Below are 25,980 nucleotides of genomic sequence, written 5' to 3'. Positions count from 1 at the left end.
TGAAATAACTCCCTATTTCTTGATCCACATATTCAGATGGTGTTGGAACCCTTATAGTATGAACATGTGAAGTTAAAATGTATTTTTATTGAATGGTGGCATGTCAGTTTCTAGCATCCAAGTATTAGAGTTAGTCCTGGCTCTGCTACTTACTGACTGCTTAAGACAAAAAATTAACCTCTTAGATTATTAGTTTCTTTTTATGTAAAGTGTATTTCTCATGTTGCAGGGTTATTCTGTCTTGAAGAATTTTTCTAGTTGTATGCTAATGAACACTATATTTTACTTAACCCATTTTTAGACAAGTACTATATGCTAACATTAACTCATACAGTAATTCAGTGAACCCTCAGAGCAATGCTGTGGGTAGGTACTAATACATTTTAGAGAGGAAGAAACAGGAGAAACTAATTGCCATAATTGCAGGTGTTGAGTGGTGGTACTGAAATAGACACATGGCAGTGTGGCTCTGGACCCTGGTTGTGGCTGTTACCTCACAACACCTTTCTCTAAGTAGTGCTAGCTCATTAGCCACCTTTGCCATGTGCACTCTAGATTTGTCTCCTCAGCTAGCACTTTGGAAGCCTTGGCATTAAGTCAAGCATTCAAAACCACAAACATTTTTTTCTATTTTCATTTTAGTTTAGACCATAAAACAAACACCGTGTCTGAAAACTCAAAGTAACAAACCTGTTCTGTGATTAAAAGCACAAAATACCATGCAAAGTTATGGGAAGGCCTTATGCTAAAATTAATGCAGATTGGGCTTATTTATTATCAGAAGTTAAAAACGCAATACTTCATTAATGAAAATAATGCAAATGTGATGTACAAAATATATACTGAAAGGATAATTTGGGAATTGATGAGCTTTAATTTTTTTTATCTATTTTAGGACTTTCTGGGGCAAGTGTTTTGTACACTTGGGGAGATTGTTGGTTCACAGGGAAGTCGCCTGGAAAAACCAATAGTGTAAGTATTTTTTAATTCAGACAATGAAATGTTAAGTCTTCCATTTCTGTTTTGGCAGTTTGGGATTCATGAACATGTGGCTGTAAATCAAAAGTGGGCTTTAAAACCTTGTTTGATTTTTTTCTTCTAATAATTAATTTTAGACATATATGTAAAGAATAATTTATATTTTAGCTGTTATGCTATGCTAAAAAAATGTTTACAAGATGAACAGACTTAAACAAGGAACAAATAGTTTTCTTTCTGGTTGTACCATTATTAGATCAAGTGCTCTTTGAGGAAGAGATATTATTCCTTTGGATCAGGGACTATATGTAACATCCCATTTATACCATGTGTTTAATAAATGTGTTTTTGACGATTGAGATCTTAAAGATGTTGTTGGCTATAAAAGTGATTTGTGGAGAAAGTGGTAAGTGTGCAACTGTTGAGAAGGCCATTATTAACAATCGCACCCTCCATCTTTTTCTTCCATTTCAGTAGCATGTTTAGTTTTTGAGTTGTTGAAAGAGATGATACTATTTTTCCCATTTCCAAATAAGGAAATTCTAGAACTTTTTCATGTGTCTTTTCTTGCCTGTTCCTCCCCCTTTCTCCTCCTTCATTCTGAGTATTTTGATTCATTGACCAGTTTATAAAAAATCAGAATGAAAAGTGTATTTGATAAATATCTCTGGTTTCATCAATCTTGATTGTTTTTTTTAAAAAAATGACTTATTAGTTTAAGAAGTTCTTGTATAGCACTGAATAGTGACATTGTACAAAACTAAACACAGTGTCAACAGGTTTGGGTACTTTTAATCTCTGTCTTCATCATTCTTTTAAAAATCTCAAATTCACAAAATAAACTGTCAAAACTAAATTTGTTCATTTCTGACATCAAATACTCAAAGTGTCCAAAACATCATCCTCACATTCTGTCAGTAAAATTAAACTTCATATTTAGTGTCATAAAGCATTTCCACTTATAATATTTTAAAAAAGTAAAGACAGCTATTAATCTTAACTTCTCTTGTTTAGCTTTATTTCCTTAGAAAATTATTACTGAATATCAATTTGAAGATTTACACATTTCAACTCCATTTTTAATATTCTTTTTATGTGTAATTTCTTTTCATGTCATTGGATAACTTGGATGCTTATTGTTAAAATATTTTATGCTAACTTTAATAAGTAATAAGTAATCTGTAAAGTAAGGATAACTATTTTATTAAGTACATATAATTCTTACTGCATTTTCTAATCCAGTGAATTAGACCCACAAGGTTACTTAGAAAATTACTAAATCTATCTCATTTTTGGTGCACAAAGAATCAATATTATATATAATGCCACCTTGAAAATCCCTTTAATATTTTTCAAGAGAAAACAAAAGCATGTAAAATATTGAATTTTCATTTCACATCAGAGCAAGAGAATAAAGATTTTTATGAAGTGACATACATATTTTTAAGTTGGTGATTTCACTGGAAATTTTTCTGTTGTTATTTTCTCCTTAACAGGCAATCATAATTGTAATTTCAGAAAACTGTTGAATTACAAATAACTTTTCCAGGTGGAAAATCCTATTTGTATTAATTTTGAAACATGAACAGTTGATATGATGTTGGTTGGGGTATTTGGTAAATAGAACATAGCATACGATCATAGCCCTTATTCAGGGGATCCAGAATTTCCACTGGACAAGACCATCAAATACCAATACATGCTAAGAGATGAAGATATCTAGGATGATGCTTGGATAAATATGCAAATGTGGAGAGAATTTACCTGTGGTTGAGTCATGATCATTTTCCATAATCAGAAAGATTGGGTTGACCTTTAGATTTTTCTTAGCTCTTGCTGAGGATGGGATGGCATAATGAGGCAAAGCCTTTGAAACCTGTTCATGGGATGTGGAACTATTGTGGTGCATGCTGTGATTCATCTAGAGGGTACTTTGAAATTTAGACAGCTTTGTTGAATGTGTTGTTGTTCTGGCTATCCCTTGGGAAAAAAATACAGTTCCTTTAATTTTCTAAGTATATGTATGTAACTAATATTTTATTCAGTGTTTGATTTTATTGAGCAATCTTTTAAGGCAAACAAACATTAACAAAAGGTTTAAAAGTGGGCTTACTGTTTGGGCAGTGGGAGATTTTTAGAATTTTACTAAGGGAGCTTAGCCAGGCTTAGTTGTAAGTGGGTAATGAAATGCAGAACTTGAGTTTAACAGAGAGATTGGCTAAAAAAGAAAGAAGTAAAGAAATATAACTAGGAACTGAAGAATGGTAGTTGTTACATGAGGGAATGTAAATTAGACAACATGAAATAAGCAACAGAAAAAAGGTGAGAGAAGAAAATCAAATAGAAGACATAAGTCAAAAATAGAGTAAACCTGAGTGTGCTTGGTTTACTAGTAAAATGATATTTTGGCTTGGTTACTTGGAGCATGCAGTAGTATACTCACATGCTGTCACCTCAGCATGCTCCAACCCAGGTAAATACACCGGATTGGAGAAAATATTTTGTGGGTACCTGTTCTCTGGCTTGAAAAAAAAAAAGTTTGGCTTTTATGGAAAATTCTGTGAGAGAGGCATGAATCTGTAAGAAGAACATATAAATTGAAGAACAAGGTGCATTGTGTTAAGCATGAGATTTAAGTGGGTTGAGTGAAGAGGCAGCTTCTAGGAAATTGTATTTGACTCTCTTACCTCAACCTCAAATTAAAGCTATCAAAACCATTCATGCTTTTTGTTAGAAAAAAGCATACTGGGTTGAGGAAGTGTGAAATGTTGTTTTTCGTGATTTCTGGAATCATAATAGGAAAATGGTAGGGATAGGTGGGAAAATGGAATGACCCTGGGATGTTTTAGTGGAAGAGGGAATGGCTTTGGAAGGAAGGATGAAGCCAGGGGGAATATCAGGAAGATTTTTTTTTTTGTGACAAGTGCAAGTCCTAAAGGTGTCTTGTTATATCATACAATATATAAAAACAGTGCATTTTATGAAATGATGCAGTTCACATTGGGGAAATAATAAGTGTTTAAGATACAGAGTGTACATCTGTTTCCATAGTCCCAGCTGCCTTCTCTAGTGTATGAACCTACCCTGGCTGGACGTGTGGTCTCTAGTTAAAGGTAACACTGTAGAGCAGTCATTACATATTGGACTATATTTTTCATGATTGATTTCTCATAACTGGAGATTGAAGTTGTACATTGTCCTGTTGCAGCCATCACCTTTGCTATCTTGCTAGGGCTTAGACCATCTTCCCTGTCTGGGTGGCTCTAGGTTTCTGATTTGCAACACAGGATGCTTCCTGAGGCAGATAATCCACCCACAATTAGCTAAATTGACTCATCTTGAATTTAAAAAGTCCTCCTGTGTCCCAAATGTTTTTATCCTAAATAGCATTATCCAAGTGATTTAGCTCTTATTTACTAATTTGTTTTAGACTAGAGATTTATTTTCTAATTAGTTTCCCATTTATATTCTAAGCTATTTAAAATCATCCCTTGTTTTCTTCTCTTTAAATGTCCTCATTTAAATTATTTTCTGATAAGGTATTCAGGATAATTTCTTCTAGCTTCTGAATTGCAATTGTGTTATAATATCTCCTCGGAGATACTATTTTAAATTGATGATAATTGTAAAATTTTGGAATATAAGGGAGACAAACTAGAGTTCTAAATTATTTATTAGTAATCACACCTTTAACAACTAAGCCAGCTTTGTTACAAAGAAAAAAAAAATTGTTACTTATGCATAGCCTCATGCCTTATTAAATAACCAGAATTTGAATTTCAACTTAAGCCTTTTCACTTTAATACTTTAATTATTATCATTTTAAAAATCAGATTTTCTCTTCCTATTATGAAATCAAAATTATTATTTTAAATTATTTTTAAGAAATAAGGTGATGAATTCTCATTTATTTTTTTAATGGCAAGTCAAGATTTTGACAATTTACAACAATCTTCTGTTGGATTTAGACTTGTAGCAAACACATTTCTCATATCTTAATTCCATCCTATACTTTTGGTCTTTTTCCCTGAACCCTCCCAAAATGAGTGTTGAGCTACTTAATTCATCTGCAGCATTTACTGTGTCTTTCAATGACTCATTGGATCCTCTCTTTAGATCCCATGCCATTGTTATTTAGCATTATTTCCACTCAGCAGTGTGTTTGTCATGCTGTGAGATTGTATCCAATTTTCTGTGTGATGCTGTCAGAGCATCTCACTTTGTCTATCTTTAGGGATCTCTGTGATGGATTCAGCAAGCCTTCTAAAATGCTAGAATCAGCACCAGTTTAAGAAAGATTGCCATTCTCTCCTTTTGGGGGAAAACATTCATTATGTTCATCAAGTAACAGACCTGTTTGTTCCTGTTGCTCAAAGTCAGACATGATTGTTCTGTATAAGAAGATGGAGCAGGATAGCAAGGACTAGTGATTACAAAGTAGGTTCCTATTCTGGGAAGGAGCAGCGATCTCAGGGGTAACTGAACCAGCAGCTGTTTTGGTTACAGAAAGTTAAGGAGGGAAGAAGTTACATTCTTTTTAGGCTGGCAACAGCACTTTGTGAACTGGGTAGTTTGTAGTGGATGGAGGATAAAGGGAGGGATCCAAGATGGATCAGTGAGTACCCTAACAACTGTGAAGGGCACATGGACAGGAACTAAGATGCCGGTTATAATCAGAAGGCAAGATGGGAGTTGTGTAGTACTTGCAGGATTCCCAATTGTGACACAGCATTCAAAAACAGAACCAGATGGGTCCACAAGTTATGCAGGGAGAGGAACAAAGCAGAAAGGATAATTGGGAATAAGGCAGGAAACCAAAACAAAAGAACAGGGCCCAAGGGAACTTGAGGCTCAGCCTTAAAGTATTGGCTTAAGGATCTGGACTCAGACGTGAACTTACCTTGAATACCATGTGGTGACTGGGAACACAAGAGATCAGATGTCATTGTGAAAGGAAGAGGAGGAAGAAGAAGGCTGAGAGATGGTTAATCTTGAAGAAACAAGCATGAAAATAGAATAAAAGGGTAATGTCTTCATTGTGCAAACATTTGCATGTGAAAATAGTCAATCTTGAGATAAATTTTGGCTCTCAAAGTCATCTTTATTTTATTATTAACTTCCCTGCAAATTTGATTGTTATTTTTATACTTCCTAATTTGGATTGATATCTTTATTATCTCTAATTTACTTTATTGGAAAGAATATTGGGCTAGAATTCAGAACATATTTTTAGTCCTATATGTGCTACTGATTTGTTATGCTGTCCTACATTTTTATATCTGCATTGTGTCAGTCAGCTTTCTGTCACCATAGCCAATTCTTGAGATAATCAAGTTCTAAAGAGAAAATGTTCATTTTGGCCCATAGTTTTGGAGGTTCCAGTCCACGGTCATCTGGCCCCATTGCTTTTGGGCCTATGGTGAGGCAGCAGTCATGGTGGAGAGTACAGGGTGCACCAGAACCACTTACTTAATGGCTGGGAAACAAAGGAGAGGGGAAATGACAGGGTCCTACTGTCCCCTTTAAGGGCATGTCCCCCGTGACCTAAAGACTTCCCATTAGACCCCACCTCTTAAAGTTTCCACCACCTCCCAGTGGTGCCACCCTGAAGACCAAGTCTTTTCAACATTTGGGCCTCTGGAAGACACTTGAGGTCCGAACTATAGGATATATTATATTTTTACATCTGTAGTCATGTTTATAACATAAAAAACTTTCTTCTAGAGAAATGGAGGTGAGAGTACAAGAGTCTTGCAGCCAGTCAGACCTGGATTTCACAGTTTATTATGTCTGTAATTTGAGCACATTCATTTAAATTCCTCAGCCCCAATTTTCTCATTTAAGATACCTTAATAGGACTTGGGGTTGTGGCTCAGTGGTAGAGTGCTTTCCTAGCATGTGTGAGGTCCTGGGTTCTCTCCCCAGCAGCACAGAAAACTAAATAAACAAAGGTATTCTGTCCATCTAAAACTAAAAAATATTTTTAAAAAGTTACTTTAATAATATACTGTTAAGTGGATTACAATAATAAATAGCAATATTTTGTATATTTCTCGTGAAAACACTGGAATTTCATAAAAACTCAAACAGTGATTAGTTAATATTGTTATTAGAATAGTCAATGTCTTTTAGGAAAAACCTATTTTTATTTTTATTTTCACTTTCTTAGCCACAAATAATTTATTATTCAGGTGTGAATTTTTTGTTTCTTTTTTTTCTACTTTTTAAAAAATTGATGCATTATAGTTGCATATAGTAATGGGACTTGTTGTTACATATTTGTACATGCATATAATATAGCAATATAATTTGGCCTGTGTTACTCCCCTGCACTTTCTCCCTCCCTCCTTTCCTCTATTGATCTCGTTTTGATTTTTAAGAAATCTCTGTCCCATCCTTTCTTTCCCTTTCTCCTCTCTAGTTTCTACGAATGAGAAAAAGCATATGATTCTTGAACATCTGAGTTTGGCTTATTTCACTTAACATAATGGTCTCAAGTGCTATCCATTTTCCTGCAAATAACACAATTTCGTTCTTCTTTATGGTGAATAAAACTCTATTTGTGTATACCACATTTTCTTTATTCATTCATCCATTAATGGAAACCTAGACTGGTTCTATAGTTTGGCTATTGTGAATTATGCTGCTATAAACATGGGTATGCATGTAACTGTAGTGTGATGACTTTTATTCTTCAGAATAAAATACCAAGGAGTGGGATAGCTGAGTCATATAGTGGTTCCATGCCTAGACTTTTGGGGAACCTCCATACTAATTTAGGAAAAACTTCTTAAATCATCTAATATTCTCTTTCCTTCCTTCCTTCTTTCAGTCTAACTGCCTCCTATTTCCTCTCTCCCCCCTTTCTTACTTTCTTTCTCCTTCCCTTCCCTTTCCTTTTCCCTCCCTCCCTCCTTTCCTTCCTTCCTGTATTTTTATCTGGTAAGGTAAGAATTCAGGGGATAATATTAAACCAAACTTGATTACGTTGTGTGAATTAAGTACTATCAAAATGTAAATATTTAAAATTATTTTGTCTGTTCTCAGTATATAGCTGAACAGTCCAATTGGGGAAATGAATTATAGTTCTGTTTTTCATTAATTTGGATATTATAAGATAGTTTTATATAGTTTTTTGGAAATGTTCAATATTTAGCGGTATTAGAACTATGTTCCTATGTAATTGCAAAATAATCTCAACTTCAATATCTACTCATTATTTTTAGTCTTTCATTTTCAAAGATCACACAGATAAATACACGCATATTATCAATGTTCATAGGATTCAACATATTAAAAACTAGACCACTGGTTGTATTTTAGAGTGGTGCTAGATTCTTTATCAACCTGGAGTAAAGCATTTATCTAATTCTGGGAGAGCCTGTCTGAAAAATCACATATGTTATTTAAAAGGATAGAGGTAGAAGGAATTTTAGTACATTCCTTATATATATTTCTTATATGTCTTTCAAGGCATCTGAAACTTACCTGTGATAAAAGTTTAATAAATATTTAGCTGAACCACTGTCTAACATTTATTTTTATATCTGAGTTCATGCTCTGGAAAGATCACCAGGAATGTAATTGTTTATTCCAAATTATAAAATTGTTCACAACTGCAAATTACATGACTATTATGCTCAGAAGTTTCAGTAGTTACAAATAATTTCATAGAATGAAGGACTTTTCTGGATATAGAGCCTTATAATTGGTGTGGTCAGTCATGAGAGATTTTAGTAAAATGCATTTTTCTCAAAAGTGCCTTTAACACTCCCATCAGAGACAAGCCCCACAGTGGTTAGCCTGTCACTTTGACATGCTGTGACATTTCTCTTGCTCTTATGAGGCTTGTGTGTAAGTAACTCCTTTAGGCATCCCACTTCAAGAAAGAAAAAAACATAAAAAAGTATTTTATGTCAGTGCTTAATATACTGAGCAAATAATTTACTGATTGAGTTTATTTACTTCTCTGCTGGGTAAACAGAATCAGAGTTTAATAGAAGCCTTAGGGATTATTTTTCAAATTGATTTACTTAACAGATCTTTACTGGGAACCACTTATGGACTAGAAACTGTTAGGTGCCCAGTATAAATGATGAAAACGCAACGTCGTTCTGGTCTTTAATATGTTTACTATTTATCCATTAAAGGACTAATTACATAAACAAGTATAATTACAGACTTATATAAGCTCTATGAAAATTAGACTATTAGCTTAGACCAGAATATGTACACCATTTTTAGTATTGTGAATTTTACCATGAATGTGAGGGGGAGAATTCAGGATTTTTGTTTAAAGAGGATCATTTCTTTCTGTTTGGAGAATGGTCGTGTGTGGTTAACCAAAATGACGATAGTTTGGACTAGAAAGATGAAGAAAAATGGGAAGATTCAATATATGCTTTGAAAGGTGATTTCTCAAAGCTTGATGACAGGTTAATAATCTGGCTTGAAGAAGGTTTCAGAAATGACCTTCAGATTTCTTGCATGAATAACTGGATATAATGGGCTGGATGCACTACATTCTGATAAGAGGATGAACATCAATTTCTGACCTTGCTGTTACCTATTGGTAAGCTGTAGAAGGAAGTGGGTCATTCTGTCCTTGTGTTTCAGGTGCCAGAATTTGCTTAGACTGTAAAGATTAGCAAGATGCTTTTGTTTGTGTTTGCCTAGCCTCATTGGATTGGAAAACCTAGTGGAAGATTTTGTCTTGAAGGAAACAAATGGTGAGACATGATCTGTGCTATTTTAGAGGATGTGTTATAGGTTAATTAGCGCTTATCATATGGACTGCATAAACAGTCCTAATTTCAGTAAGTTTCAGTATCAGATGTGTTTCTAAAGGATCACCCTTTCTATAGACAGTGTTTGGAAATCATGCTGGGACAAGGTTTTTCAGAGAAACTACCATTTTCTCTACACAGAAATTCATTGCTCCTTTCTTCTTTCCAGCCTCATGTGCATTGCAGAATTTGATGATTCTAGGATTCAAGTTGCAGGCAGGAATAGAGTTCTATAGTTAAGCAAACTAATAGGTAAGGAAAGACCATTATGAATCAACATTATTATTCTCATCTAAGTCTGAGCTTTAGCCAACTGATGAAATGGATGTTGGAAAGACATGTTTGGGGATTCTTTGCTCTCGTACGTGTGTTCAGTTGGTTCTTAGTTATCAAAGCAAGTGTGTTAGTCAGATTTTTGTTACTGTGAAAAAAAAAATACCTTAGAAAAACCACTTAAAAGGAGGAAAGATTTATTTCCTCATGCCTCTTCAGAGGAAATCGCAGGTTTCATAGATTTCAGTCCATGGTCACTTGGCCACATTTGTTTGGGCCCGTGGCAGCACAAGTACATCAGGACAGAAGCACAGGGTAGAGGAGGCTGCTCACCTCATGATAGTTGGGAAAGACAGAGGGGCACTCGGCAGTTGGGAGGGGTCAGGGTCAGGGTCAGGGTACACCCCCAGCAACCTCATTTTCCTTTCTCTAGGTTCCACCTGCCCACAATTCGATTACCTCCCAATAATGACACAGGCTGGTGATCAAGACTTGAGCTTGTGTGCCTTTGGGAAACAGGATCTAAACCATTAAGCAAGTGAGAGAAACCATGAATTGTTTTCAGTACAGCCAATGGCTAACTTGATTGTATTCAAGTGTCAGTTGCTATTCTACCTGCTTTACATATACTAACTTTCTTAACCCTCATAGCTATTTTTAAGTCTTTTTAATATTGTTATCCAGCAGAGGGAATAACTGAGACAAGGATTCTGGAGAAGCCAAGCTAAGAGTAGAGGTGGTTTGGCTTCTGAGCACATATGATCAACCACAGTGGTATATTGCCTGCCACAAATGAATTTATTTATGTATAGTTTTGAAAGAAAATTCGGACTTTCCTTTTATTTTAGTAATATAAAAGTACTTACTGAAAAGTCCTGAACGTCTCTGGATGGTTAGAAGAGCTTTCAGGGACTACTGATTCTGACAGGTCTTTTCAAGGATGAGGTTCCTTCGAACATCTTTTACCCACACACCTGTTACTCAAGTATAGTACAAGTTCCCACCTTTTTCTGAGATAAATAGCACTCAATGCTCAATTGCTTATCAACACAAAACCCAAGTAATCCAAACATAGGAAGACTATTGAAGCCTTAAAAAAAATCCATATCAAGTTTTTAAAAGAATTAAATAAGTACACCAGGATTTTCCCCCTAATCTGGAAAATCATCATTTTGAATTTATAACATGATGAGAAGAAAACTGCATGGAGTTCCCATCCTTCCTCATTTCTTCAGTTTGGTGCTGAAAGATGACTTGTCTCCATCTCTAATCATACTAAGTGTCTTAGTCAGCTTTTCTGCTGCTTTGACTAAAAGATCTGACCAGAACAATTGTGAAGGGGAAAAGATTTATTTAAGGGCTCATGGTTTCAGAGGTCTCAATCCATAGACAGCCAGCTCCATTCCTCTGGACTCCAAGTGAGATAGGAACAACGTGGTGGAAGAGCATGGCAGAGGGAAACAGCTCAGATGGTGATGAGGAATCACAGAGAAAGATTTCACTTGCCAGATACAAATATATACCCAAAGCCACGCCTTAATTCTCACTTCCTCCAGCCACATCCTACCCCTTCATTTTCCACTCAGTTAATTCCTATCTGGGGATTAATTCCCTGATTGGGTTAAGACTCTTCCAACCCAATCATTTCTCCTTTGACCCTCTTGCATTGTCTCACACATGAGCTTTTGGGGGACATCTCATATCCACACCATAACACTGAGCTTTTTGGAACTGTTTTCAAAGTTCCTGCCTGAATGGCTCACATATTCCTTTGGAGGATGAGAAGGAGATGAGATTAGACATACTATTAATATTTTTATCTATTTATTATCTTCTTTTAAAAAAAGTTGTTGTGAATATTTAGACCTATGGCACCATTTTAGGTATATAATGACTCAGAGTACATTAGACTTCCCTGAGAATAAATTCCAGTAAGTGAAAAATCTCAGTAATGTGTGTAATCCACTCTGTGCTGTAATATTCACTGGACCCTCCCAGTAATCATGAAAATAGGTCAGTTGGATCTGAACTCTTTCTCAGATTGAGTTAACTGATGAAAGCCTCAAAGTGACATTTCCAAATACAACTACATTCTGATGTGCATTTTTAACTCATTTGCATGAATTATGAGTTTCTCCCAGTGTTACAGTGAAGATTCTATCTCCCCCTTCCTTTTATACTATCTTTGTTTTAAATTTTTTATTGTCTTTGCTTAAGCAGATTCACTTAAGAACAAAATTCAAAAATAGCAAACACACACACACACACACACACACACACACACACCCCACAAACAACAAACAAAAAACCAAAGCATCCTCAGTAGTTGTCCCTGCTCCTTTCTTAATGATTCTCCTGAGAGCCAGGCTGCAGGCAGTTCCATAGCAGTCAAGGAGCTGAATACTTTCCACATCCCTTTCTTCACATAACAATTATGAAAAGACTTAAAAAGGAACCATCCTATCCCCTGCATTGTATGGAGCTGTTGTGTCTTGTAAATATTCAAAACTCAATGAATGCTTATTGAACCAAATATTCCAGACTAATAGTCACATTTATGTGTCTTTTTTGTTGTTAAGTATTTTTAAATGTCTCTTCTGCACATTTTAACTTTGAACTCATTTCTCAGGACTTGGGATGTAATTTTTAGATTGTAAAATCCTTGCTACAAATGCAGTTTACTACATTAAAAATGCAAAGTGCGATTTTAGTAATACTAACCTAATATTTCTATAGATAGATCTAATTTATCAAAGCACAATAAACTAATTTCTTAAAATGTTTTTGGCATCTGACAATTAAGAGCTAGAACCATTCTATATTCAGTTATTGCTTTTTAAAAAAGTGTGACTTGCCAGAGATTATGAACAGATTATTTTGTTTTTGTTACTGAAAATTATGTATCCAATACATTGGTTGTACCTCTTATGACTTTGTACCATGATAATAACCAACTTTCTTTTCTTTAAGTGTCAACATTTACATTCTAACTATAAAATGAAATCACATTTTATTTAATTGCAGCATTAAAGAATACAGGGTAACAGATGGATTTACTGATGATCACAGTAATTCAAATTTTAACAAAAATTGCAATTTCAGTTTTCTGGCATATGATATATTTTATCAGCAACACAGTATTTTTCATTTTGAGATAACTGATGTACTAAAATCTTAGAAATGACATTTTGTTAAGAATTTGGAGATAAGACATATTGCATAGAAAGATAAATGCATCAGAATTAAATTAAGTGATCATTAGTTTTGAAAAACTGCCCTTGCATGGATCTTTACACAATTTCCTCATGTAATTAGATCTCTGAACAAAATTAATATACTAAATTTCTTTTCACATACATTTTAGAGTTTTCAGTTATTTGACTCATCCCGACTCTGACTCTTTTGTTTGCTCTAAGGAGGGACTTTTGAGATATTATGGCTACACATCAGTTTGGCAGGCCTACAACATATATTTTAAGGCAGTTTGGTATCTTATGTAGATAGCGACTACAATATAGCTTCTCATAATGTGTATTCTGTTCTAAATGATATAATAACTGTCACAACTGATTATGACTTGTTAGCAACTAATAAAACTCCCCATTTTTTAGTATCTTTATAGAAATCTATATAGATTCACCATGAATCCCACTGAAGTAATTTTATTTTACCAGTGAATACCTCAACAATTTTAAATGTACATTTATTGTCCTCTTTAGCCACATGTGACCTACAATACCTATGATTCATTATTCCCTTCCCTTCCTTCCAGTGAACATGCATGATCAGACATTTCATTGAATTTGTTGTCAGATCTTCCAACCTTTTCACTCCTGTCTCCTTCCTTCAGGCTGTCATAAACCCTGGCTAGTTACCTCTGTGCGTCTACACCCACAAGTCCCAAGCACTACAGGACAGGACAGACCCACACAGGTTGGTGCCCCCACTAACTGTTCAGCTGTTCAGCCAGCCACAAGTCTACCCACAATGCACTGTGGCCAAGGAGCACACTTCCACTTTCTACTCAGGAGCTTTTTCAAAAAGGCATAAATGACCTTCCAGCCATCCACCTCACACCCTTTCTTGTTCTCACTTACTCCCAGCCTTTTCCTTTTACATTTTACAAACTAAATTTCCTTAAACTGCCGAGAAAATAATGCCATTATAATTATCAGTGCTTGTATTTGTTATTCAATACACTGTCATACTGTGCCAAGAGCTTTTCATTTATCATATCTTTCAGTCTTTCCTCAACCTAGCAAAATATACTCTACCAGTACATCTCATATTTTCCAGACGAGATGAGTGAGAATATGTTAAGTTTAATTCCTTGTCTTATATCGAGTCAGGACCCAAACTGGTTTATAAAATTCAGGTCTGGCACCTTAAACTTCCATCAGAATTTCATCTTAACTACAGATGAGATTCTTTTTACCTCATCCTGTCTTGGTTTAGATCAGCATTTATAATTATTCTTTACACAGGCAGTTCATTTGAGAGCTCTGGATCACTGCTAATATATCTCCCTCCCCTTCTCTTTACCTCCCTGCCTGCTGGCCTCAGAAGCATACAGCTATTTCTACCTGTGCTACAACTCTCCCTCCATTCTTCCCTTCAGGGCACGAAGACTCTTGTCTAGCTCTCAATTCCTGCTTCCTCTTAGCACGTTCTTTATGCATGCCCTCAGATGGCTTACTTGGGGTGCATTCACAAAGTGCTTGCAGGTCTCCTCTTATTTGGCCTCTCTATGGCTCTTGATACTCTTGCTCCCCTCTTCCTTGTATCTCCTCCCTCTTTGTTTTCAGGACAGCATGCTACTCCTGATTTTCTTCCTGGTTTCCTGGTTAGTCTTCTTACTCTCCTTCATAGGCCCAAGAGTAACCTAAAATTGTATGAAAAATACCAGATGACAATTTTCTTCTGAAAAATCTGCTTAACTTAAAATCTCAAAGTTGTCTATGAATCAACAAAGTTTAAGATCTGTAGCCTACAGTGTATGATAGCTGAGTGACCTCATACATGCCCTGTTTCAATTGGCACTCACATGCCAGCAGTGCTTATTTCTTATACCAATCTTATTTCTCTCCTTATCACACCTTCCTATAGAACATAAATGTTCTAAAAAATTGCATGCCGGATATGCTTCTAAAGTGAACTTATCATTTATACCATCAAAACTTCTTCTCTTTTTTTCCTCTGTGGTAGCATCACAAGATAGTTTTCAAAGTAGGATAACTGGGAGTCATATTGCATTCTTTTCCCCCCTCTCCTTTTCCCAATTACTTTTTCAGACTCCTGTGTCCACCCCATATCTCTTGGGCAGCAACTCTTCCTGTTTAGCTGTAAGACTCTCCCAGATGGTCTTGGTGTCTATGGTTTTAATCTGTACTCATCTCGTCTGTGTGCAGCAGCTCCCACTGGTCTCCTGGTATGGGATCTAAAATTCAGCTACTTCCCTTTTATGAAATCTTCCCAATTCTTCTCCATTATCTTTGAGGAAAACTAATCTCAACTTTTTGTGATACTACTTGAGATGTAGCAGTGCACTCTAGTTTCCCCAAATACATATTATGCTCCCACTTACTTGGATTTCCTTCAGTGGACTATATTCCCATAATACTATATTTGATTCCTTTGTCTGGAAAGTACTTATCTTAGTCTGTTTTGTGCTGTGATAATAGAATACCTTAGACTGGGTCATTAGGGGAAAAGAATAAACATAGAACTTGATGCTCTCAAAGTTGTAAAGCAGGAAGTGGAAGGTGAAGTCACCAGCATCTCATAAACATTTTCTTACTGCATCCTCACATGGTGCAAAGTGGAAGGACCAGAGAGAAGTGAACTCTGTATCCTCATATAACAGAAAAGCTGAAGAGAGAGAACCCACAGAGAACCTAAATGTGTAAATTTTCCTAAATGTTTATTTTTACAGCATTAATCCACTCTTGAGGGCAGAACTCTCCTTGACATCTCCTGTTTTAGTCATATTTTTCGTTGCTGTGACTAAAAGATCTAACCAGGATAATTTTAAAGGGGGAAAAGTTTATTTGAAAGCTCACAGGTTCAGAGGTCCTAGTCCATAGAAGGCCAGTTCCATTCCTTGGGGCTCAAGGTGAGGCAGAAGATCATGGCAGAAGAGTGTGGTGGAGGGAAGCAGCTCACATGGGAATCAGGAAGGAGAGAGAGAAGAGAGAGAGAGAGAGAGAGAGAGAGAGAGAGAGAGAGAGAGAGAGAGAATATGAATGAGAATGAGACTCCACTAGCCAGATACACATATATACCCCCAAGACACACCCCAATTTCCAGATATATCCCACCACTTCAATTACCACTCACTTATCTCTTCCAGGGGATTAATTTACTGATTGGATTAAGACTCTTAACACCTAATTATTTCTCCTCTGAACCTTCTTGCATTGTCTCACATGTGAGATTTTGGGGGACACCTCATCTAAATGATAATACCTCCCAAGAGGCCCCATCTCCCAACACTGTTGCATTGGAAATTAAGTTTCCCATACACAAACTTCAGAGGGGACACAACATGGAAACCATAACAGTTTGTCTACACTTTGTTCCATTTGCTAGTTTGTACTTAAGCATTTTCTTAGACTCACTTTCTATTACCTTATTTCTGCCAGACTAGGATTATTGTTCCATTTTGGTGTTCCAGAACCTTCACCTCATTTCACTGGTGGTTCCCAGTCACCCCTTACTGTTACTGCATCAGCTATGGATGGTAACTTTTCTGTGTTTTTTTCTTTTTCTTTTTCCTTTCTGCTCAGTTCCTTTAGGCTGGGAACCATTTCTTCTTCCACTTTGTGCCTTCTCTGTCTCATACAATACCTGTGAAAGCATAAGCACTCAAGGCATCTTTTAAAAATGTTTGTTATAAGACACATCATCACATTACACTCTGATTTAATAACATTAAGTGTTATTAAATCAGAGTGTGATGTTCACAGTGAAATACTTTATTGTGCTACTGGGTAATTCTTATAATTACATTAACATTTTTTTTAAATTTATATATAATAGTGGAATGCATTACAACTCTTATTACATATAAAAAGCTCAATTTTTCATATCTCTTGGTGTATACATAGTATACTCACACCAATTCGTGTCATCATACATGTACTTTGGATAATAATGTCCATTACATTCTACCATCATTAATAACCTCATGCCTCCTCCCTTCTCTTCTCACCCCTCTGCCCTATCTAGTGTTCCTCTAATCCTCCCATGCTCCCCCTCCCTACCCCACTATGAATCAGCTTCCTTATAGCAAAGAAAACATTCAGCATTTGCTTTTTGGGGATTGGCTAATTTTAATTAGCATTATCTTCTCTAACTCCATCCATTTACCTGCAAATGCCATGATTTTATTCTCTTTTACTGCTGAGTAATATTCCATTGTGTATATATGCCACATTTTTTTTATCCATTCTTCTACTGAAGGGCATCTAGGTTGCTTCCACAATTTAGCTATTGTGAATTGTGCTGCTATAAACATTCATGTGGCTATTATGCATTAACATTTTAATTTAATTTTTTAAAAAAATCAATCCTGAAATATTTTTTAAAAAAATTGTTTTTGCTCCAGTCATAATAGATTGTGTGACATACAAAAAATATTGCTCCATTATTTACCCTTTTAAGAAATAACCCTGATTAAAGCCTATGTCCTTTTCCCCCAACCTCTCCAAAGTGGGAATTAGCTGATTAGTAGAAATTGGTCAAGTCTGTATACCAAGTTGATAAATTTGGTCCTAAGGATGTCCCTTGATAAGGCAAAACATTTGGCAATTCCATTTTTCCCCTTTAGCTGTCCAACATTCTGTATGAAGAACCTCCATTCTGTTTCTTTATCACTTGCCACCTTTTTCCTGCCCACATTCAAAGAATGTACTACATTTTATTATATTCTCACCACAGACCTAGTGTAATAAGCTTATCAGTGCTAGGTTTTAGCATGCTAGGCATGCTAATCTTAATTTGTTAGTCTTGTACATCCACTGTGAGTTATATCATTTAGCTGTAGCCTCCTGAAATCATTCTCTTAAATCAAAAGTATTTAATTCAACAAATGTTTAGATGATATCTGAAAAAATGACAGACATCTCTAGTTGTAGACATATAGAAGGAGCATTGCATAGTCTTTCAGTTTCTGGAATTCACTACCCTTAGGAAATGATGTATGTAAACATATAATACTATAATCTATTGAATACTTACCCTGTGCTATGTTTATTATGCATGTGACATTTAAAACACATTATTATCTTGATTTCTCAGATGAGGAAACTGAGTTTTAGAAAGGTTAAGCAACTTGTTGAAGGTCACAGTCGTCTGTTGATGGATATGGGATTTAAGCTGCCCTATGTAAACTCTCATTGTAATCTCTGTGTACTGGGTCTCAGTGTACCACAGTATGAATGTCTATAAGGTAGAGAGAGGTGGGGGTAAGAACTAACTCTCATTTTGGGAGACTGAGAAGTGACATCTGGGTTGGACTTTGGAAAATGAAGGCAATTTTACCACGTGAACAGCATAAAGATAAATTTGAGATCCTGAACATTTTAAACATTAGGAAAGGCTAATGAAGGGGATACTTTGAGGCAGAAAACATTTTATGTTACTGAAGACATTGTTGCTTTTAGTCATCAAAAACAGGTTAGTTTTCTGAAAAATATTAAACCTTATGACAACTCTTTCATAATATCAAGTGTGTTTTTTCATATTTGTCCAATTGATATAACTGAAATCATATATGTTTTTGTGTGACTTGATTTTTTCGCTCAAAATAATTTGTGAGAACCATTGATCTTGTGTGAGGCTGTAGTTTATTCATTTTTTTCATTGCTGTATCAGTTTCATGAATTGCAAGTTTACCTAATATTAGGCATTGGGCTTTTTTGTTGCTTTGCTATATTTTTTTTCTTTTTTTTTCTGTGGTGTGGTAATCCATTTTGTGAATTACAAATTTACCTAATATCAAGCTAGTGGACTTCTTAATAGTTTTATTTTTCCTATACAAGCAATGCCACAATAAAAAACAATCATATACATGGGAATGAAAACCTGGGACTTGGGGGTGTGTGCAGTGTGGAGTGGAGAAGTTTGGCTTCTGTGACTTGTGGTATGGTGTCCCATTTATAGTTACGCTACTTTACGAGGAGAGAGGAGATCTGTGGATCTAGTTAAGGTTGGTAATCAGTTGAGCTCAAGAAAGAGGTTTATCATGATTATCTAGCTAAGTTTCCTATGATCACATGAACCCTTCAAAACAGATGAGAAAAGGCAGAAGAGGAAGTCAGAAAGATTGCAACAGGTGGGGAAGCCAAAGAGAATCAAAGCTTGAGAAGGACTTGAGCTGCCTTTGCTGACTTGAAGCTGTAGGGAGTCCTTGGAAATCATGCCCAGGAAATGAGTTCTGCCAACTGCTAATGAGCTTGGAAGTTAATTCTTTCCCAGATCCTGTAGATAGAAACCCAGACCTGCTGACACTTTTTATTTTTCAGCTTTGCAAAATCCTAAGCAGTGTGTGTAGCTGAGTCTGCAGAAATTCTGATCTACAAAATAGCCTGATAATGAATATTATTTTAGCCCATTAAGGTTTTGGTAATTTGTTAGGGCAACAATAGGAAAAAATAGAAATAGGAAACTGAAACATTTTGGTAGCTGGAATTGAATGCTGCCGTAATAGAAAGCTAAAAGATTATAAGTAGCTTTTAAATAAAGGAGTGGGTTGAAGATGGGAGAATTTTGAAGAATATGTTGGGAAAAAAAAATAGACTCTCTTGAGCAGAGTTGATAAATTGGGAAACTCTCTGCCTTTTTAAATGCAAAAGACTCATGCAAGGAAAAAGATTGGAGATGTGACTACAACTCCTGCTAAAACGTTACTGATATCTAAAAATGTTAGTATTCAGTTACTCAGAAGTCTCTTTGAAGAGGCCAAGTGACTCCTAAGTTCTCCCAGGTAGGAGTAATCCATTTGTAAACATCCAAAAATGGCCTGTGGAGGAGCCTCTTGCCCATGACATGTGCAAGAGCCTCACAAAGAATTGAAATTTTTGTTGCAGGCAGAAACACTGCTGTCTCAGAGCTGAATGAGCGGAGGAGAGTACAAATAAAAGTGGGCTGTCAGACCCCCTATATTCTACTGGCAGTATACCAGCTGATAAGGCTAGCCAGTTGCAGTCTCTTGCTACCTTTTCTGAAAAAAGGAAGAACAACCCAGGGGTGCTACCGTGAAAACTGATAGTATTCAGCTGGACTTTATAAAACTCACCTTCTGCCTTTTCTTTCTTCCATGTTTGGACTGAATTGTCTACTACTATTATCCTGTGTTTACATTTGGGGAGCAGGAAATTTGTTTCTTTAGAGACATGGGCCCCTCTGTTTGATCTACTATAAAATCTACCCATTGAATTTTATATTTCTGTTTTATTATTTATTATTTGTAATAAAATAGAAATACAGTAATAATAATCTAATGATTTTTTTAAAAAAATTTAAGTTGTAGATGAATACAATACCTTTATTTATTTATTTATTTATTTATTTTTATGTGGTACTGAGGATTGAATCCAGTGCCTCAAATGTGCTAGGCAAGTGCTCTACCACTTAGCCCAAGCTCCTAATGATAGTTACTATTGTTTATAGAATTTCTATTTGTTTTTTCCAAATATTCTTTTTTTTAAATTTCATTGTGTATATTTAAGGTGTACAGCATGATGTTATAGGATAATATATATAGTAAAAAGGTTACTTTTGTGAAGTATATTCATGTATCTGTCCTCTCAGTAAACAGTTTCCTGTTTTTTGTGTTGGTGTGTGGCAAGAACAGCTGAAATCTACTCAGCATGCATCTCATATGCAGTTCAATCTTGTTTCCATAATCTTGTTATTCATGAGATTTTCAGATTGGTTCATCCTAATATTTTCTACTTTGTATTCTCTGGCTTAGATCTTCTCATTTCCTCCTCTCTTTGACAATCACCATTTCCTTCTCTATCTCTGTATTTTTGAATAGTTAAAAATATTATTCATATGAGATAATGCAAGTATTTTTCTTTTGGGGACTGGCTTATTTCACTTAGCATAATGTTCTCATGTTTCATCCATGTTGTGGCGAACGGATCTAGTTCATTATAAGGGCTGCATAATATTCCTTTGTATGTATGTGCCACTGTTTTTTAATCTACTCATCTGTCAGTAGGTACTTAGGTGTTTTCAATATCTTGGCCATCACAAATAGTGTTACAGTCAACACAGGAAAGCAGATACCTTTACTAAGTGGCCATTTCAATTCCTTTGAGTACATACCAAGAGGAGGGATTGCTGGGTCATATGGTAATTCTGTTTTAACTTCTTAGAAACATCCATAGTGTTTTCCATAATGGCCATACAAATGTAAGTAGAGTTCTCTTTTGCAAATGTTCACCAATATTCATTATCTTTTGCCTTTTTGATAATTATCATCCTAACAATGAGTATGTGGTGCTATCTTATAATTTTGATTTTTGTGGTGATTAATGATATTGTGCAGCTTTTCATATACTTGTTGGTCATTGTTATGTCTTCTTTGGAGAATGGAGAAATGTTTTTTATTTCATTTGATTTTCACATGTTCTCTAAAAATTCTAGATGCTGACCTCTTATCAAATCCATGGTGTGCAAGTAATTTTTCCCATTATGTAGGTTGCTCTTTCATTTTGTTAATTGCTTCCTTTGCTGTGCAGAAGCTTTTTAACTCGATGTAGTCATGTTGATTTATTTTTGCTTTTATGGACTAAGCTTTTGGTGTGACATCCAAAATACCATTGCCAGTGCCAATATCCAGGAGCTTTTATCTTATGTTAGCTTGTAGTAGTTTTATAGTTTCTGTTCTTACATTTAGGTCTGTTATCCATTTTCAAATTGATCTTTTTGTTTGAAATAAGATAATCATACAGTTTCATTCTTTTTTATGTGGAAATCTACTTTTACTACCACTATTTATTGAAGAGACTTCTCTATTTTCCATTTGTCCTGTTGGTGCCTGTGTCAAAAGTTGGTTGACTTTGTATGTTTGAATTTATTTATGGGATCTCAATGCTGTTTCAAGTGTTCTTAGTTATTTTTATAATCCATTGCTAATTATCACATTTCCATTCTTCTCAATTTTGGGTAAATTATACATGCTTATATTTTCAGTACTGTGAATAATACTTTCAAGTATTCTAAATCTGTGTTTGATTCTGTAACCAATTGTTTTGGAGATTCCAATACATAGTGCATTTGTATTTTGTGATATGTAAAAATAAACCTATGTATACTTTTAAAACTTTTAATGTGAAAATATTTTAGCATCCAATTTAAAGGCAAACCTGCTTTTACCAGGCACCTATGATCAATTGAATTAAACCGAATTCTTGAAGTTTTGATTAACTACTCACTCACATGGTAGCGATTAAGGCAGTAAGCCTCATTGAGTTTTAAATTATTAGAACTGTTTTTTCTCTTTTATTCATCTAGTTTTAAGGCAATGATTTTTATTTTGTAAGTACCTCCAAAGTGAATGTTTGTATGTAATTCATGCTATGGTCAAGCAATCTAGTCATTAAGACTCAAACTTTCTGCTGAACTCCCACTTTGGGTGTTCCTTTTCCTCCCCTCTCTTATCTCTATGTACTAAAAAACCATTAAGAAAAAAAGAAGGGGAAGATAAAGGAAAAGCCCAAGAACAAATTCCCCTGGATTCATTTCAGCTTCTAATTGGTCCTTGCTTTCCTGCCAGGTTATCAGAACATTTATCTAAACCTTGACATATTTTATTTAGCATTTTATAGTATTTCCAGGTAGATGCTCAGTCCAGATGCTTAGTTTGTCACCATGCTGAATATACAAATCTTGTGATTAACAATAGAAAGAAGAAAAGAAAGTTACTACTGGGTTAGAAAAAATAAGGCACACTGGAAGGATGCTAAAAATGATATATGCAATATTTTAAGAAAAATGTGCATAGATTAATTGAGCTCTTAGTCAAAAGGATCCAAAGAAATTAAAGATTCTGACATGTGCAATTTACCTGATGGGGAATAAGGATGTGGTGGAGACCAGATTTTGTGATAGACAATTTATTGCACAAGCTATGAGCTGGCATTGTTAGTATAAGCCTGAGTGGCATGCTCCAGAAGATTTCTGAGAACAAAGAGAGAGTATGCAGTAGGTTTCAAGTGAACATAATTTATATTAATATATTTGCAACCCTAGTATTATAACTTTCTATTATTTCACCTTGTTCTCAATCATGATATTCAGACTACAATTCTATACTTTGAGATAAGAGAGGTAAGGAACTGGTTGCATATATGTTGTAATAAATTATTGGGAATGAATTATATTTTTGAAGACAAAAGTACTTTTGTTGCTACCATTTGTAGTTCCCAAGACACACAGGAGGGTCTGGGATATGGTTCATGACAGGGCAAAGAAGCACAACATACACCATTAGAGTGTTAGGATTGCTCTTTGGAAACTTCTCATGGAATTGTCTGTATGTTTCCTTATATAAGTAGGGAACTATGTTGATCAGCTTAATGCTACTGTGACAAAAAAAACAAAAACTGCCATTAACTTATAAAACATAAAGGTTTACTTTGTTTCACACTTCTGGTGTCCCATCGTTTTGGATCCCTGGCAAAAGTGATGCATCATGGTGGGAGTTATATTAGAGCATACTAGCATACTATGTCCCTCCTGACCCTGGAAGGAAAGTAAGACAGAAAGGGGCCATGTTCCCACAACCCACTTTGAGAGCATATCCCCAATGACCTAAGAACTTTCTACTAAGCTGTACCCACTAAAATCCACAGCACACTGGGACTGATGTTTTAACCCTGGTGTACCACCCTGGGACTGATTTTTTTTTAACACATTGAACTCTGGGGGACATTTTTCCAAACCATAGGCACTGTACACAATCTTGCATGTAAGAATATTGACTTTGTTCTTGGAGTCAGCTGGAAAGCCAAAGCATGTAGAGATTAAATTTAGTGTGGATTTTACTTTGCTTAGGTTTGCTTATATATTACATGCTTGCTTACATAATGTGTACCTGCCATGCGTAGATGTTTAACTCTGTGGATTAGCAAGAGGTTTATGTCATGACATTTGCTGCCATAGAACTTACCAACTTGAAAAAAGAAGGGGCAAAAATATGTGATTTTAACAATTTAGGACTAGTTAAATGCTAATCTGTATGGTACTAACTTCAAGTGCAAGTAAGTATACAGAAAAGGCATAAGATTTTTCCTGGAACTTCATCTTGGGTTATGGAAAATTTGAGACATGTAGGGAACAATTAGCAAGCTATAGTATGTCAGATCCAGGCAGTGAACACAAAGAGAGAGAAGCACAAAAATAAGGAGCCTTTTTGACGAAAGAAGAGGGAAATAGTGGAAGGCAAGATTTCAGGTGTTTTTTTTTTTTTCACCTATATATAGTATTGAACTATGTGAATATACAGAAATAATTGTCATTTATCTTCCTAAAAATTGATAATAGGTATGGTACTTTATTTCCTTTTGTTTTGCTGGGATGAATAGTTCTACTTTAAATATACCTTTACACATCTCAGTGTTGTACACAACAGCAAATAACTGATAACAATTGGAATTTTGCATAGAAAAAATTCATTGTAACTTGGTGCAGACAATGCCAATATGTTTTCCTTAATGGTTGCTATATAAGCTACTCGATCTTTTTTAAATATATAATTGTTCTTTTTAATTTTTTAATATGTTTTAATTAGGTATACGTGTCAGTAGAATGCATTTATGCACTTTGATATATCATACATAGATGGGATGTAATTTCTCATTTTCTGAGTGTACATGTTACAGAATTATATCAGTCATGGAGTCACATATAAATATACAATAATAATGTCTGTTTCATTCTACTATCTTTCCTATCCCCACATCCCTTTGCCCATGCAGGTTTTTAATATCATTGTTGAAACCTTAAGACACCATAAGGGAAAGTTTTATTATAGTACACTGTGTTATGTATGGTATATCTTAGACAATACAGAGATATTGAAGATTCTTGAGCAGAGGAATAACATGTTGAAGTAATGTGAAAAGTTTAGCTTAATCGATAGATGTGGATCTCTATAGGATAAACTAAGGGTTGAGCCTGGGAATTTATTTTGTTAGAGAAGAGTCATCTATTAGTAGTATGCTCTTTATTTGATCACATGAAAATATAGCATATTAATTTATATTGGATATTAATATAAGGGACTAATGTAGATAAATATATTTTTGTTGTTCCAGAGGAATTCCAGGGAGGAAGTGTGGTACCATCATACTTACAGCTGAGGAATTAAACTGTTGCAGGGTAAGTAAATATTTCTTTGTTTAAAGTCACTTTTAATGCTTATTTGAAATACTTTTTCTAAAATTCCACTTAAATAATTAATTCTGAAGTAATCTTAGCAAAAAATTTGAAATTAAGTGTTATATCATTCTATTATTCATAAAATATTATTCCTGGTATTTAGAACTTTGACCAGAGAAACTATAATTAATAAGCTTTTTAAAAAATAAAAAGTAGGGGGCTGGGGATGTGGCTCGGGCGGTAGCGCGCTCGCCTGGCATGCGTGCGGCCCGGGTTCGATCCTCAGCACCACATACCAACAAAGATGTTGTGTCCGCCGAGAACTAAAAAAAATAAATATTAAAAATTCTCTCTCTCTCTCTCTCTCTCTCTCTCCTCTCTCACTCTCTCTTTAAAAAAAAATAAAAATAAAAAGTATTAAACTAAAATCCATTATCAATATCTCTTTTTCTAGGCTTTATTATAAGGTATTGTCAGTTACACCAATTGGTTCAGTTCCTGAAAGAAATTTGGCAGATTTATATCTAATTTTGTTTTTTTAATTAATGAA

General features: G+C 35.1%; 1 protein-coding gene across 1 annotated transcript in view; it reads left to right on the top strand.

Moving 5' to 3' along the window:
* Nucleotides 1–25,980, top strand: part of CPNE8 (copine 8) — a 205,492-nt gene that overhangs the window by 84,270 nt on the left and 95,242 nt on the right. The window contains exons 6-7 of the mRNA XM_081311441.1: nt 896–972; nt 25,367–25,430. Coding sequence (XP_081167567.1) covers nt 896–972; nt 25,367–25,430 — 141 coding nt within the window. The remainder of the gene's footprint in view (nt 1–895; nt 973–25,366; nt 25,431–25,980) is intronic.

This window comes from Spermophilus citellus (assembly GCF_964194105.1).
Source record: "Spermophilus citellus genome assembly, chromosome: 10".
Taxonomy (NCBI): domain Eukaryota; kingdom Metazoa; phylum Chordata; class Mammalia; order Rodentia; family Sciuridae; genus Spermophilus; species Spermophilus citellus.
This window is presented reverse-complemented; position numbering and strand designations above follow the sequence as displayed.